Source organism: Somniosus microcephalus, chromosome 12 (assembly GCF_052327205.1).
Source record: "Somniosus microcephalus isolate GS21.2 chromosome 12, FLI_Smic_1.0, whole genome shotgun sequence".
NCBI lineage: Eukaryota > Metazoa > Chordata > Chondrichthyes > Squaliformes > Somniosidae > Somniosus > Somniosus microcephalus.
The window spans coordinates 215,783,898-215,801,851 of record NC_140998.1 but is presented as its reverse complement, the minus strand read 5'-3'; the positions used below and the strand labels follow the sequence as shown (position 1 = coordinate 215,801,851).

General features: G+C 52.4%; 1 protein-coding gene across 1 annotated transcript in view; it reads right to left on the bottom strand.

Annotated features, from left to right (window-relative positions):
- Positions 1-17,954, bottom strand: part of LOC147110099 (upstream stimulatory factor 2-like) — a 172,931-nt gene that overhangs the window by 95,240 nt on the left and 59,737 nt on the right. Inside the window, exon 6 of the mRNA XM_086004049.1 lies at positions 17,684-17,840. Within this exon, the coding sequence (XP_085860175.1) occupies positions 17,684-17,840 (157 nt within the window). The remainder of the gene's footprint in view (positions 1-17,683; positions 17,841-17,954) is intronic.

Genomic DNA, 17,954 nt, shown 5'->3' with positions numbered 1-17,954 from the left:
GCAGGTACAGCATGAATTAGATACAGAGTAAAGCTCCCTCTACACTGTCCCGTCAAACACTCCCAGGGCACAAACAGCACGGGTTAGACACAGAGTAAAGCTCCCTCGACACTGTCCCATCAAACACTCCCAGGGCAGGTACAGTATGGGTTAGATACAGAGTAAAGCTCCCTCTACACTGTCCCATCAAACACTCCCAGGGCAGATACAGAGTAAAGCTCCCTCTACACTGTCCCATCAAACGCTCACATGGCAGGTACAGCATGAATTAGATACAGAGTAACGATCCCTCTACACTGTTCCATCAAACACTCCCAGGGCAGGTACAGTACGGGTCAGATAGAGAGTAAAGATCCCTCTACACTGTTCCATCAAACACTCCCAGAGCAGGTACAGCACGGGTTAGATACAGAGTAAAGCTCCCTCTACACTGTCCCATCAAACACTCCCAGGGCAGGTACAGCACAGGTTAGATGCAGACTAAAGCTCCCTCTACACCGACCCATCAAACACTCCCAGGGCAGGTACAGCACGGGTTAGATACAGAGTAAAGCTCCCTCTACACTGTCCCATCAAACACTCCCAGGGCAGGTACAGCACGGGGTTAGATACAGAGTAAAGCTCCCTCTACACTGTCCCATCAAACACTCCCAGGGCAGGTACAGCACGGGGTTAGATACAGAGTAAAGCTGCCTCTACACTGTCCCATCAAACACTCCCAGGGCAGGTACAGCACGGGTTAGATACAGAGTAAAGCTCCCTCTACACTGTCCCATGAAACACGCCCAGGGCAGGTACAGCACGGGTTAGATACAGAGTAAAGCTCCCTCTACACTGTCCCATCAAACACTCCCAGGGCAGGTACAGTGCTGGTCAGATACAGAGTAAAGCTCCCTCTGCACTGTCCCATCAAACACTCCCAGGGCAGGGACAACAAGGGTTAGATACAGAGTAAAGCTCCATCTGCACTGTCCCATCAAACACTCCCAGGGCAGGTATAGCACGGGGTAGATACAGAGTAAAGCTCCCTCTACACTGTCCCATCAAACACGCCCAGGGCAGGTACAGCACGGGTTAGATACAGAGTAAAGCTCCCTCTGCACTGTCCCATCAAGCACTCCCAGGGCAGGTACAGCACGGGGTAGATACAGAGTAAAGCTCCCTCTACACTGTCCCATCAAACACTCCCAGGGCAGGTACAGCACGGGGTTAGATACATAGTAAAGCTCCCTCTACACTGTCCCATCAAACATTCCCAGGGCGGGTACAGCACGGGTCAGATACAGGTTAAATCTCCCTCTACACGGTCCCATCAAACATTCCCAGGGCAGGTACAGCACGGGTTAGATACAGATTAAAGCTCCCTCGACACTGTCCCATCAAACACTCCCAGGGCAGATACAGCATGAGTTAGATACAGAGTAAAGCTTCCTCTACACTCTCCCAGCATACACTCCCAGGGCAGTAACAGCACAGGTTAGATACAGAGTAAAGCTCCCTCTACACTGTCCCATCAAACACTCCCAAGACAGGTACAGTGCGGGTCAGATACAGAGTAAAGCTCCCTCTACACTGTCCTATCAAACACTCCGAAGGCAGGTACAGCATGGGTTAGATACAGAGTAAAGCTCCCTCTACACTGTCCCATCAAAAACTAGCAGGGCAGGTGCAGTATGGGTTAGATACAGAGTAAAGCTCCCTCTACAATGTCCCATCAAACACTCCCAGGGCAGGTACAGCATGGGTTAGATACAGAGTAAAGCTCCCTCTACACTGACCCATCAAACACTCCCAGGGCAGGTACAGTACGGGGTAGAAACAGAGTAAAGCTCCCTCTACACTGTCCCTTCAAATACTCCCAGGGCAGGTACAGCACGGGTTAGATACAGAGTAAAGCTCCTTCTACACTGTCCCATCAAACACTCCCAGGGCAGGAACAGCACGGGGGAGATACAGAGTAAAACTCCCTCTACACTGTCCCATCAAACACTCCCAGGGCAGGTACAGCACGGGGTAGATAGAGTAAAACTCCCTCTACACTGTCCCATCAAACACTCCCAGGGCAGGTACAGCATGGGGTAGATACAGAGTAAAACTCCCTCTACACTGTCCTATCAAACACTCCCAGGGCAGGTACAGCACGTGGTAGATACAGAGTAAAGCTCCCTCTACACTGTCCCATCAAACACTCTCAGGGCAGGTACAGCACGGGGTTAGATACAGAGTAAAGCTCCCTCTACACTGTCCCATCAAACACTCCCAGGGCAGGTACAGTACGAATCAGACACAGAGTAAAGCTTCCTCTGCACTGTCCCATCAAACACACCCACGGCAGGTACAGCATGGGTTAGATACAGAGTAAAGCTCCCTCTACACTGTCCCATCAAACACTCCCAGGGCAGGTACAGTACGGGTTAGATACAGAGCAAAGCTCCCTCTACACTGTCCCATCAAACACTCCCAGGGCCGGTACAGCACGGGTTAGATACAGAGTAAAGCTCCCTCTACACTGTCCCATCAAACACTCCCAGGGCAGGTACAGCACGGGTTAGATACAGGGTAAAGCTCCCTTTACACTGTCCCGTCAAACACTCCCAGGGCAGATACAGCATGAGTTAGACACACAGTAAAGCTCCCTCTACACTGTCCCCATCAAACACGCCCAGGGCAGGTACAGCACGAGTTAGATACAGAGTAAAGCTCCCTCTACACAGTCCCCATCAAACACGCCCATGGCAGGGACAGCAGGGTTAGATAGAGTAAAGCTCCCTCTACACTGTCCCATCAAACACTCCCAGGGCAGGTACAGTACGGGTCAGATACAGAGTAAAGCTCCCTCTACACTGTCCCATCAAACACGCCCAGGGCAGGTACAGTACGGGTCAGATACAGAGTAAAGCTCCCTCTACACTGTCCCATCAAACACGCCCAGGGCAGGTACAGCACGGGTTAGATACAGATTAAAGCTCCCTCCACACTGTCCCGTCAAACACTCCCAAGGCAGGTACAGCACAAGTTAGATAGAGTAAAGCTCCCTCTACACTGTCCCATCAAACACTCCCAGGACAGGTACAGCACGGGTCAGATACAGAGTAAATCTCCCTCTACACGGTCCCATCAAACATTCCCAGGGCAGGTACAGCACGGGTTAGATACAGATTAAAGCTCCCTCGACACTGTCCCGTCAAACAATCCCAGGGCAGATACAGCATGAGTTAGATACAGAGTAAAGCTTCCTCTACACTGTCCCAGCATACACTCCCAGGGCAGTAACAGCACAGGTTAGATACAGAGTAAAGCTCCCTCTGCACTGTCCCATCAAAAACTCCCAAGACAGGTACAGTGCGGGTCAGATACAGAGTAAAGCTCCCTCTACACTCTCCTATCAAACACTCCGAGGGCAGGTACAGCATGGGTTAGATACAGAGTAAAGCTCCCTCTACACTGTCCCATCAAAAACTCGCAGGGCAGGTACAGTATGGGTTAGATACAGAGTAAAGCTCCCTCTACAATGTCCCATCAAACACTCCCAGGGCAGGTACAGCATGGGTTAGATACAGAGTAAAGCTCCCTCTACACTGTCCCATCAAACACTCCCAGGGCAGGTACAGTATGGGTTAGATACAGAGTAAAGCTCCCTCTACAATGTCCCATCAAACACTCCCAGGGCAGGTACAGCAAGGGTTAGATACAGAGTAAAGCTCCCTCTACACTGTCCCATCAAACACTCCCAGGGCACGTACAGCACGGGTTAGATACAGAGTAAAGCTCCCTCTACACTGCCCCATCAAACACTCCCAGGGCAGCTACAGCACGGGTTAGATACAGAGTAAAGCTCCCTCTACACTGTCCCATCAAACACTCCCAGGACAGGTACAGCACGGGTTAGATACAGAGTAAAGCGCCCTCTACACTGTCCCATCAAACACTCCCAGGGCAGATACAGAGTAAAGCTCCCTCTACACTGTCCCATCAAACGCTCACATGGCAGGTACAGCATGAATTAGATACAGAGTAAAGCTCCCTCTACACTGTCCCGTCAAACACTCCCAGGGCACAAACAGCACGGGTTAGATACAGAGTAAAGCTCCCTCTACACTGTCCCGTCAAACACTCACATGGCAGGTACAGCATGAGTAAGATACAGAGTAAAGCTCCCTCTACACTGTCCCGTCAAACACTCCCACGGCAGATACAGCACGGGTTAGATACAGAGTAAAGCTCCCTCTACACTGTCCCATCAAACACTCCCAGGGCAGGTGCAGCACGGGTTAGATACAGAGTAAAGCTCCCTCTACACTGTCCCATCAAACACGCCCAGGGCAGGTACAGCACGGGTTAGATACAGAGTAAAGCTCCCTCTACACTGTCCCATCAAACACTCCCAGGGCAGGTACAGCACGGGTTAGATACAGATTAAAGCTCCCTCTACACTGTCCCGTCAAACACTCCCAGGGCAGGTACAGCACGGGTTAGATCGAGTAAAGCTCCCTCTACACTGTCCCATCAAACACTCCCAGGACAGGTACAGGACGGGTCAGATACAGAGTAAATCTCCCTCTACACTGTCCCATCAAACACTCCCAGGGCAAGTACAGCACGGGTTGGATACAGATTAAAGCTCCCTCTACACTGTCCCGTCAAACACTCCCAGGGCAGATACAACATGAGTTAGATACAGATTAAAGCTTCCTCTACACTGTCCCAGCATACACTCCCTGGGCAGTAACAGCACAGGTTAGATACAGAGTAAAGATCCCGCTACACTGTCCCCATCAAACACGCCCAGGGCAGGTACAACACGGGTTAGATACAGAGTAAAGCTCCCTCTACACTGTCCCATCAAACACTCCCAGGACAGGTACAGTGCGGGTCAGATACTGAGTAAAGCTCCCTCTACACTGTCCTATCAAACCCTCCCAGGGCAGGTACAGCACGGGTTAGATACAGAGTGAAGCTCCCTCTACACTGTCCCATCAAACACTCCCAGGGCAGGTACAGCACGGGGTAGATACAGAGTAAAGCTCCCTCAACACTGTCCCATCAAACACTCCCAGGACAGGTACAGTACGGGTCAGACACAGAGTAAAGCTTCCTCTACACTGTCCCATCAAACACTCCCACGGCAGGTACAGCATGGGTTAGATACAGAGTAAAGCTCCCTCTACACTGTCCCATCAAACACTCCCAGGGCCGGTACAGCACGGGTTAGATACAGAGTAAAGCTCCCTCTGCACTGTCCCATCAAACACTCCCAGGGCAGGTACAGCACGGGGTAGAGAGTAAAGCTCCCTCTACACTGTCCCGTCAAACACTCCCAGGGCAGATACAGCATGAGTTAGACACACAGTAAAGCTCCCTCTACACTGTCCCCATCAAACACTCCCAGGGCAGGTACAGCACGAGTTTGATACAGAGTAAATCTCCCTCTACACTGTCCCCATCAAACACGCCCATGGCAGGGACAGCAGGGTTAGATACAGAGTAAAGCTCCCTCTACACTGTCCCATCAAACACTCCCAGGACAGGTACAGCACGGGTTAGATACAGAGTAAAGCTCCCTCTACACTGTCCCCATCAAACACTCCCAAGCCAGGTACAGTGCGGGTCAGATACAGAGTAAAGCTCCCTCTACACTGTCCCATCAAACACACCCAGGGCAGGTACAGCACGGGTTAGATACAGATTAAAGCTCCCTCGAGACTGTCCCGTCAAACACTCCCAAGGCAGGTACAGCACGAGTTAGATAGAGTAAAGCTCCCTCTACACTGTCCCATCAAACACTCCCAGGACAGGTACAGCACGGGTCAGATACAGAGTAAATCTCCCTCTACACGGTCCCATCAAACACTCCCAGGGCAGGTACAGCACGGGTTAGATACAGGTTAAAGCTCCCTCTACACTGTCCCGTCAAACACTCCCAGGACAGGTACAGCACGGGTCAGATACAGGGTAAATCTCCCTCTACACGGTCCCATCAAACACTCCCAGGGCAGGTACAGCACGGGTTAGATACAGATTAAAGCTCCCTCTACACTGTCCCTTCAAACACTCCCAGGGCAGATTCAGCATGAGTTAGATACAGAGTAAAGCTTCCTCTACACTGTCCCAGCATACACTCCCAGGGCAGTAACAGCACAGGTTAGATACAGAGTAAAGATCCCGCTACACTGTCCCCATCAAACACGCCCAGGGCAGCTACAGCACGGGTTAGATACAGAGTAAAGCTCCCTCTACACTGTCCCATCAAACACTCCCAAGACAGGTACAGTGCGGGTCAGATACAGAGTAAAGCTCCCTCTACACTGTCCTATCAAACACTCCCAAGACAGGTACAGTGCGGGTCAGATACAGAGTAAAGCTCCCTCTACACTGTCCTATCAAACACTCCGAGGGCAGGTACAGCATGGGTTAGATACAGAGTAAAGCTCCCTCTACACTGTCCCATCAAACACTCCCAGGGCAGGTACAGTATGGGTTAGATACAGAGTAAAGCTCCCTCTACACTGTCCCATCAAACACTCCCAGGGCACGTACAGCACAGGGTAGAAACAGAGTAAAGCTCCCTCTACACTGTCCCTTCAAATACTCCCAGGGCAGGTACAGCACGGGTTAGATACAGAGTAAAGCTCCTTCTACACTGTCCCATCAAACACTCCCAGGGCAGGAACAGCACGGGGGAGATACAGAGTAAAACTCCCTCTACACTGTCCCATCAAACACTCCCAGGGCAGGTACAGCACGGGGTAGATAGAGTAAAACTCCCTCTGCACTGTCCCATCAAACACTCCCAGGGCAGGTACAGCACGGGGTAGATACAGAGTAAAACTCCCTCTACACTGTCCCATCAAACACTCCCAGGGCAGGTACAGCACGTGGTAGATACAGAGTAAAGCTCCCTCTACACTGTCCCATCAAACACTCTCAGGGCAGGTACAGCACGGGGTTAGATACAGAGTAAAGCTCCCTCTACACTGTCCCATCAAACACTCCCAGGGCAGGCACAGTATGGGTTAGATACAGAGTAAAGCTCCCTCTACACTGTCCCATCAAACACTCCCAGGGCAGATACAGAGTAAAGCTCCCTCTACACTGTCCCATCAAACGCTCACATGGCAGGTACAGCATGAATTAGATACAGAGTAAAGCTCCCTCTACACTGTCCCGTCAAACACTCCCAGGGCACAAACAGCACGGGTTAGATACAGAGTAAAGCTCCCTCTACACTGTCCCATCAAACACTCACATGGCAGGTACAGCATGAGTTAGATACAGAGTAAAGCTCCCTCTACACTGTCCCGTCAAACACTCCCACGGCAGATACAGCACGGGTTAGATACAGAGTAAAGCTCCCTCTACACTGTCCCATCAAACACTCCCAGGGCAGGTGCAGCACGGGTTAGATACAGAGTAAAGCTCCCTCTACACTGTCCCATCAAACACTCCCAGGACAGGTACAGTACGGGTCAGATACAGATTAAAGCTTCCTCTACACTGTCCCATCCAACACTCCGACGGCACGTACAGTACGGGTCAGATAGAGAGTAAAGATCCCTCTACACTGTCCCATCAAACACTCCCAGAGCAGGTACAGCACGGGTTAGATACAGAGTAAAGCTCCCTCTACACTGTCCCATCAAACACTCCCAGGGCAGGTACAGCACGGGTTAGATACAGAGTAAAGCTCCCTCTACACTGTCCCATCAAACACTCCCAGGGCAGGTACAGTGCTGGTCAGATACAGAGTAAAGCTCCCTCTACACTGTCCCATCAAACACTCCCAGGGCAGGGACAGCAAGGGTTAGATACAGAGTAAAGCTCCATCTGCACTGTCCCATCAAACACTCCCAGGGCAGGTATAGCACGGGGTAGATACAGAGTAAAGCTCCCTCTACACTGTCCCATCAAACACGCCCAGGGCAGGTACAGCACGGGTTAGATACACAGTAAAGCTCCCTCTGCACTGTCCCATCAAGCACTCCCAGGGCAGGTACAGCACGGGGTAGATACAGAGTAAAGCTCCCTCTACACTGTCCCATCAAACACTCCCAGGGCAGGTACAGCACGGGGTTAGATACATAGTAAAGCTCCCTCTACACTGTCCCATCAAACACTCCCAGGGCGGGTACAGCACGGGTCAGATACAGAGTAAAGCTCCCTCTACACTGTCCCATCAAACACTCACATGGCAGGTACAGCATGAGTTAGATACAGAGTAAAGCTCCCTCTACACTGTCCCGTCAAACACTCCCACGGCAGATACAGCACGGGTTAGATACAGAGTAAAGCTCCCTCTACACTGTCCCATCAAACACTCCCAGGGCAGGTGCAGCACGGGTTAGATACAGAGTAAAGCTCCCTCTGCACTGTCCCATCAAACACGCCCAGGGCAGGTACAGCACGGGTTAGATACAGATTAAAGCTCCCTCTACACTGTCCCGTCAAACACTCCCAGGGCAGGTACAGCACGGGTTAGATCGAGTAAAGCTCCCTCTACACTGTCCCATCAAACACTCCCAGGACAGGTACAGGACGGGTCAGATACAGAGTAAATCTCCCTCTACACTGTCCCATCAAACACTCCCAGGGCAGGTACAGCACGGGTTAGATACAGATTAAAGCTCCCTCTACACTGTCCCGTCAAACACTCCCAGGGCAGGTACAGTACGGGGTAGAAACAGAGTAAAGCTCCCTCTACACTGTCCCTTCAAATACTCCCAGGGCAGGTACAGCACGGGTTAGATACAGAGTAAAGCTCCTTCTACACTGTCCCATCAAACACTCCCAGGGCAGGAACAGCACGGGGGAGATACAGAGTAAAACTCCCTCTACACTGTCCCATCAAACACTCCCAGGGCAGGTACAGCACGGGGTAGATAGAGTAAAACTCCCTCTACACTGTCCCATCAAACACTCCCAGGGCAGGTACAGCACGGGGTAGATACAGAGTAAAACTCCCTCTACATTGTCCCATCAAACACTCCCAGGGCAGGTACAGCACGTGGTAGATACAGAGTAAAGCTCCCTGTACACTGTCCCATCAAACACTCTCAGGGCAGGTACAGCACGGGGTTAGATACAGAGTAAAGCTCCCTCTACACTGTCCCATCAAACACTCCCAGGGCAGGTACAGTACGAATCAGACACAGAGTAAAGCTTCCTCTACACTGTCCCATCAAACACACCCACGGCAGGTACAGCATGGGTTAGATACAGAGTAAAGCTCCCTCTACACTGTCCCATCAAACACTCCCAGGGCAGGTACAGTACGGGTTAGATACAGAGCAAAGCTCCCTCTACACTGTCCCATCAAACACTCCCAGGGCCGGTACAGCACGGGTTCGATACAGAGGAAAGCTCCCTCTACACTGTCCCATCAAACACTCCCAGGGCAGGTACAGCACGGGGTTAGATACAGAGTAAAGCTCCCTCTACACTGTCCCATCATACACTCCCAGGGCAGCTACAGCACGGGGTTAGATACAGAGTAAAGCTCCCTCTACACTGTCCCATCAAACACTCTCAGGGCAGGTGCAGCACGGGTTAGATACAGTGTAAAGCTCCCTCTACACTGTCCCATCATACACTCCCAGGGCAGTAACAGCACGGGGTTAGATACAGAGTAAAGCTCCCTCGACACTGTCCCATCAAACACTCCCAGGGCAGGTACAGCACGGGTTAGATACAGAGTAAAGCTTCCTCTACACTGTCCCATCAAACACTCTCAGGGCAGGTGCAGCACGGGTTAGATACAGAGTAAAGCTCCCTCTACACTGTCCCATCATACACTCCCAGGGCAGTAACAGCACAGGTTAGATACAGAGTAAATATCCTGCTACACTGTCCCCATCAAACACGCCCATGGCAGGTACAGCAGGGTTAGATAGAGTAAAATTCCCTCTACACTGTCCCATCAAACACTCCCAAGCCAGGTACAGTACGGGTCAGATACAGAGTAAAGCTCCCTCTACACTGTCCCATCAAACACGCCCAGGGCAGGTACAGCACGGGTTAGATACAGATTAAAGCTCCCTCCACACTGTCCCGTCAAACACTCCCAAGGCAGGTACAGCACGAGTTAGATAGAGTAAAGCTCCCTCTACACTGTCCCATCAAACACTCCCAGGACAGGTACAGCACGGGTCAGATACAGAGTAAATCTCCCTCTACACGGTCCCATCAAACATTCCCAGGGCAGGTACAGCACGGGTTAGATACAGATTAAAGCTCCCTCGACACTGTCCCGTCAAACACTCCCAGGGCAGATACAGCATGAGTTAGATACAGAGTAAAGCTTCCTCTACACTGTCCCAGCATACACTCCCAGGGCAGTAACAGCACAGGTTAGATACAGAGTAAAGCTCCCTCTACACTGTCCCATCAAACACTCCCAAGACAGGTACAGTGCGGGTCAGATACAAAGTAAAGCTCCCTCTACACTGTCCTTTCAAACACTCCGAGGGCAGGTACAGCATGGGTTAGATACAGAGTAAAGCTCCCTCTACACTGTCCCATCAAAAACTCGCAGGGCAGGTACAGTATGGGTTAGATACAGAGTAAAGCTCCCTCTGCAATGTCCCATCAAACACTCCCAGGGCAGGTACAGCATGGGTTAGATACAGAGTAAAGCTCCCTCTACACTGTCCCATCAAACACTCCCAGGGCAGGTACAGTATGGGTTAGATACAGAGTAAAGCTCCCTCTACACTGTCCCATCAAACACTCCCAGGGCAGATACAGAGTAAAGCTCCCTCTACACTGTCCCATCAAATGCTCACATGGCAGGTACAGCATGAATTAGATACAGAGTAAAGCTCCCTCTACACTGTCCCGTCAAACACTCCCAGGGCACAAACAGCACGGGTTAGATACAGAGTAAAGCTCCCTCTGCACTGTCCCATCAAACACTCCCAGGGCAGGTACAGTATGGGTTAGATACAGAGTAAAGCTCCCTCTACAATGTCCCATCAAACACTCCCAGGGCAGGTACAGCATGGGTTAGATACAGAGTAAAGCTCCCTCTACACTGTCCCATCAAACACTCCCAGGGCACGTACAGCACGGGTTGGATACAGAGTAAAGCTCCCTCTACACTGCCCCATCAAACACTCCCAGGGCAGGTACAGCACGGGTTAGATACAGAGTAAAGCTCCCTCTACACTGTCCCATCAAACACTCCCAGGACAGGTACAGCACGGGTTAGATACAGAGTAAAGCGCCCTCTACACTGTCCCATCAAACACTCCCAGGGCAGATACAGAGTAAAGCTCCCTCTACACTGTCCCATCAAACGCTCACATGGCAGGTACAGCATGAATTAGATACAGAGTAAAGCTCCCTCTACACTGTCCCGTCAAACACTCCCACGGCAGATACAGCACGGGTTAGATACAGAGTAAAGCTCCCTCTACACTGTCCCATCAAACACTCCCAGGGCACAAACAGCACGGGTTAGATACAGAGTAAAGCTCCCTCTACACTGTCCCATCAAACACTCACATGGCAGGTACAGCATGAGTTAGATACAGAGTAAAGCTCCCTCTACACTGTCCCGTCAAACACTCCCACGGCAGATACAGCACGGGTTAGATACAGAGTAAAGCTCCCTCTACACTGTCCCATCAAACACTCCCAGGGCAGGTGCAGCACGGGTTAGATACAGAGTAAAGCTCCCTCTGCACTGTCCCATCAAACACGCCCAGGGCAGGTACAGCACGGGTTAGATACAGATTAAAGCTCCCTCTACACTGTCCCGTCAAACACTCCCAGGGCAGGTACAGCACGGGTTAGATCGAGTAAAGCTCCCTCTACACTGTCCCATCAAACACTCCCAGGACAGGTACAGGACGGGTCAGATACAGAGTAAATCTCCCTCTACACTGTCCCATCAAACACTCCCAGGGCAGGTACAGCACGGGTTAGATACAGATTAAAGCTCCCTCTACACTGTCCCGTCAAACACTCCCAGGGCAGATACAGCATGAGTTAGATTCAGATTAAAGCTTCCTCTACACTGTCCCAGCATACACTCCCAGGGCAGTAACAGCACAGGTTAGATACAGAGTAAAGATCCCGCTACACTGTCCCCATCAAACACGCCCAGGGCAGGTACAACACGGGTTAGATACAGAGTAAAGCTCCCTCTACACTGTCCCATCAAACACTCCCAGGACAGGTACAGTGCGGGTCAGATACTGAGTAAAGCTCCCTCTACACTGTCCTATCAAACCCTCCCAGGGCAGGTACAGCACGGGTTAGATACAGAGTAAAGCTCCCTCTACACTGTCCTATCAAACCCTCCCAGGGCAGGTACAGCACGGGTTAGATACAGAGTAAAGCTCCCTCTACACTGTCCCATCAAACACTCCCAGGGCCGGTGCAGCACGGGTTAGATACAGAGTAAAGCTCCCTCTACACTGTCCCATCAAACACTCCCAGGGCAGGTACAGCACGGGGTAGAGAGTAAAGCTCCCTCTACACTGTCCCATCAAACACTCTCAGGGCAGGTACAGCACGGGTTAGATACAGGGTAAAGCTCCCTTTACACTGTCCCGTCAAACACTCCCAGGGCAGACACAGCATGAGTTAGACACACAGTAAAGCTCCCTCTGCACTGTCCCCATCAAACACTCCCAAGCCAGGTACAGTACGGGTCAGATACAGAGTAAAGCTCCCTCTACACTGTCCCATCAAACACACCCAGGGCAGGTACAGCACGGGTTAGATACAGATTAAAGCTCCCTCTAGACTGTCCCGTCAAACACTCCCAAGGCAGGTACAGCACGAGTTAGATAGAGTAAAGCTCCCTCTACACTGTCCCATCAAACACTCCCAGGGCAGGTACAGCACCGGTTAGATACAGATTAAAGCTCCCTCTGCACTGTCCCATCAAACACTCCCAGGGCAGGTACAGTACGGGTTAGATACAGAGTAAAGTTCCCTCTGCACTGTCCCATCAAACACGCCCAGGGCAGGTACAGCATGGGTTAGATACAGAGTAAAGCTCCCTCTACACTGTCCCATCAAACACTCCCAGGGCAGGTACAGTGCGGGTTAGATACAAAGTAAAGCTCCCTCTACACTGTCCCATTAAACACTCCCAGGACAGGTACAGCACGGGTTAGATACAGAGTAAAGCTCCCTCTACACTGTCCCATCAAACACTCCCAGGGCAGGTACAGCACGGGGTAGATACAGAGTAAAGCTCCCTCTACACTGTGCCATCAAACACTCCCAGGGCAGGTACAGCACGGGTTAGATACAGAGTAAAGCTCCCTCTACACTGTCCCATCAAACACTCCCAGGGCAGGTACAGCACGGGTTAGATACAGAGTAAAGCTCCCTCTACACTGTCCCATCAAACACTCCCAGGGCAGGGACAGCACGGGTTAGATACAGAGTAAAGCTCCTTCTACACTGTCCCATGAAACACTCGCAGGGCAGGGACAGCACGGGTTAGATACAGAGTAAAGCTCCTTCTGCACTGTCCCATCAAACACTCCCAGGGCAGGTACAGCACGGGTTAGATACAGAGTAAAGCTCCCTCTACACTGTCCCGTCAAACACTCCCAGGGCAGGTACAGCACGGGGTAGATACAGAGTAAAGCTCCCTCTACACTGTCCCATCAAACACTCCCAGGGCAGGTACAGCACGGGGTAGATACAGAGTAAAGCTCCCTCCAGTGTACCCTGGATAACAAGAGTCTAAATGGGGTCGAGGAGCAGATAGATCTGGGGTGCAGATACACAGATCACTAAAAGTAGCGACGCGGGTTAATGAGGCCATAAAACACAGCAAACCAGGCACTGGGATTCATTTCTGCAGTGATAGAATTAAAAAGCAGAGGTTATGTCCAATTTGTATAGCACCTTCGTTAGACCACAGTTGGAGCACTGTGCACAGTTCTGGTCTCCATATACCTTGGTTAGACCACACTTGGAGCACTGTGCACAGTTCTGGTCTCCGTATACCTTGGTTAGACCAACCTGGAGCACTGTGCACAGTTCTGGTCTCCGTATACCTTGGTTAGACCACACTTGGAGCTCCGTGCACAGTTCTGGTCTCCATATACCTTCCTTCGACCACACTTGGAGCGCTGTGCACAGTTCTGGTCTCCATATACCTTGGTTAGACCACACTTGGAGCACTGTGCACAGTTCTGGTCTCCATATACCTTGGTTAGACCTCACTTGGAGCACTGTGCACAGTTCTGGTCTCCATATACCTTGGTTAGACCACACTTGGAGCACTGTGCACAGTTCAGGTCTACATATACCTTGGTTAGACCACACTTGGAGCACTGTGCACAGTTCTGGTCTCCATATACCTTGGTTAGACCACACTTGGAGCACTGTGCACAGTTCTGGTCTCCATATACCTTGGTTAGACCACACTTGGAGCACTGTGCACAGTTCTGGTCTCCATATACCTTGGTTAGACCACACTTGGAGCACTGTGCACAGTTCTGGTCTCCATATACCTTGGTTAGACTACACTTGGAGCACTGTGCACAGTTCTGGTCTCCATATACCTTAATTAGACCTCACTTGGAGCACTGTGCACAGTTCTGGTCTCCATATACCTTGGTTAGACTGCACTTGGAGCACTGTGCACAGTTCTGGTCTCCATATACCTTGGTCAGACCACACTTGGAGCACTGTGCACAGTACTGGTCTCCATATACCTTAGTTAGATCACACTTGGAGCACTGTGCACAGTTCTGGTCTCCATATACCTTGGTTAGACCACACTTGGAGCACTGTGCACAGTTCTGGTCTCCATATACCTTGGTTAGACTACACTTGGAGCACTGTGCACAGTTCTGGTCTCCGTATACCTTGGTTAGACCACACTTGGAGCACTGTGCACAGTTCTGGTCTCCATATACCTTGGTTAGACCACACTTGGAGCACTGTGCACAGTTCTGGTCTCCGTATACCTGGGTTAGACCACACTTGGAGCACTGTGCACAGTTCTGGTCTCCGTATACTTTGGTTAGACTGCACTTGGAGCACTGTGCACAGTTCTGGTCTCCATATACCTTGGTTAGATCACACTTGGAGCACCGTGCACACTTCTGGTCTCCGTATACCTTGGTTAGACCACACTTGGAGCACTGTCCACAGTTCTGGTCTCCATATACCTTGGTTAGACCACACTTGGAGCACTGTGCATTGTTCTGGTCTCCATATACCTTGGTTAGACCACACTTGGAGCACTGTGCACAGTTCTGGTCTCCATATACCTTGGTTAGACCACACTTGGAGCACTGTGCACAGTTCAGGTCTCCGTATACCTTGGTTAGACCACACCTGGTGCACTGTGCACAGTTCTGGTCTCCATATTATGAAAAGGATATCGAGGCACTGGAGAAAGTGTAAGAAAGATTTACAAGGATGATACCAGAACTGAGAGGTTACAACGATCAGGAAAGACTGAACAGGCGGGGGCTCTTTCCTCTAGAAAAGAGAAGGCTGAGGGGTGACCTGATAGAGGTCTTTAAAATAATGAAATGGGTTCGATAGGGTAGACGTAGAGAAGATGTTTCCACTTGTGGGGGAGACCAGAACTAGGGGCCATCAATATAAGAGAGTCACTGATAAATCCAATAGGGAATTCAGGAGAAACTCCTTTACCCAGAGAGTGGTGAGAATGGGGAACTCGCTACCACAGGGAGTGGTCGAGGCGAAGAGCAGAGATACATTTAAGGGGAAGCTGGATAAACAGACGAGGGAGAAAGGAATAGAAGGATATGGTGATGGGGCGAGATGAAGAGGGGTGGGAGGAGGCTGGTGTTGATGGGGTGAGATGAAGAGGGGTGGGAGGAGGCTGGTGTTGATGGGGTGAGATGAAGAGGGGTGGGAGGAGGCTGGTGTTGATGGGGTGAGATGAAGAGGGGTGGGAGGAGGCTGGTGTTGATGGGGTGAGATGAAGAGGGGTGGGCGGAGGCTGGTGTTGATGGGGTGAGATGAAGAGGGGTGGGAGGAGGCTGGTGTTGACGGGGTGAGATGAAGAGGGGTGGGAGGGGGCTGGTGTTGATGGGGTGAGATGAAGAGGGGTGGGAGGAGGCTGGTGTTGATGGGGTGAGATGAAGAGGGGTGGGAGGAGGCTGGTGTTGATGGGGTGAGATGAAGAGGGGTGGGAGGAGGCTGGTGTTGATGGGGTGAGATGAAGAGGGGTGGGAGGACGCTAGTGTTGATGGGGTGAGATGAAGAGGGGTGGAGGAGGCTGGTGTTGATGGGGTAAGATGAAGAGGGGTGGGAGGAGGCTGGTGTTGATGGGTGAGATGAAGAGGGGTGGGAGGAGGCTGGTGTTGATGGGGTGAGATGAAGAGGGCTGGGAGGAGGCTGGTGGTGATGGGGTGCGATGAAGAGGGGTGGGAGGGGGCTGGTGTTGATGGGGTGAGATGAAGAGGGGTGGGAGGAGGCTGGTGTTGATGGGGTGAGATGAAGAGGGGTGGGAGTAGGCTGGTGTGGATGCGGTGAGATGAAGAGGGGTGGGAGGAGGCTGGTGTTGACGGGGTGAGATGAAGAGGGGTGGGAGGAGGCTGGTGTTGATGGGGTGAGATGAAGAGGGGTGGGAGGAGACTGGTGTTGACGGGCTGAGATGAAGAGTGGTGGGAGGAGGCTGGTGTTGATGGGGTGAGATGAAGAGGGGTGGGAGGAGGCTGGTGTTGATGGGGTGAGATGAAGAGGGGTGGGAGGAGGCTGGTGTGGATGGGGTGAGATGAAGAGGGGTGGGAGGAGGCTGGTGTTGATGGGGTGAGATGAAGAGGGGTGGGAGGAGGCTGGTGTTGATGGGGTGAGATGAAGAGGGGTGGGAGGAGGCTGGTGTTGATGGGGTGAGATGAAGAGGGGTGGGAGGAGGCTGGTGTTGACGGGGTGAGATGAAGAGGGGTGGGAGGAGGCTGGTGTGGATGGGGTGAGAGGGAGGGGTGGGAGGAGGCTGGTGTTGACGGGGTGAGATAAAGAGGGGTGGGAGGAGGCTGGTGTTGATGGGGTGAGATGAAGAGGGGAGGGAGGAGGCTGGTGTGGATGGGGTGAGATGAAGAGGGGTGGGAGGAGGCTGGTGTTGATGGGGTAAGATGAAGAGGGGTGGGAGGAGGCTGGTGTTGACTGGGTGAGATGAAGAGGGGTGGGAGGAGGCTGGTGTTGATGGGGTGAGATGAAGAGAGGTGGGAGGAGGCTGGTGTTGATGGGGTGAGATGAAGAGGGGTGGGAGGAGGCTGATGTTGCCAGGGTGAGATGAGGAGCGGTGGGAGGAGGCTGATGTTGCCAGGGTGAGATGAAGAGGGGTCGGAAGAGGCTGGTGTTGACGGGGTGAGATGAAGAGGGGTGGGAGGAGGCTGCTGTTGATGGGGTGAGATGAAGAGGGGTGGGAGGAGGCTGATGTTGCCAGGTGAGATGAAGCGGGGTGGGAAGAGGCTGGTGTTGACGGGGTGAGATGAAGATGGGTGGGAGGGGGCTGGTGTTGATGGGGTGAGATGAAGAGGGGTGGGAGGAGGCTGGCGTGGATGGGGTGAGATGAAGAGGGGTGGGAGGAGGCTGGTGTTGATGGGGTGAGATGAAGAGGGGTGGGAGGAGGACACACGCCAGCTGCCCTCCCGCGACGCCCACCCCGCAGCCCCACCCCGTGAACAGTCCCGGCTCAGAGCAAGATGGCGCCTGCGCGCCCCGCACTGACCTCCGCCCTGCGCTAACGAGGGGTCGGCCTGCGCCGAGACGACAGCCGTCGCTCCGTCTCCCACTGCCGACGCCGGGAAGTACGTGAAGCGCGTCTCGCCGCCCACAGAGTCTGTCGAGGGGCTGCCGCCATTGCTGAACGGGTTCTGGATCACTGCCTACGGAGAGAGAGGGAAAGGGTAACGGCGGGGCCGATCAACCAACCCCGACCCACGACCCCTCGCTCACTCCGACCCCCGAACCCTCACTCACCCTGACCCCCCGCACAGACC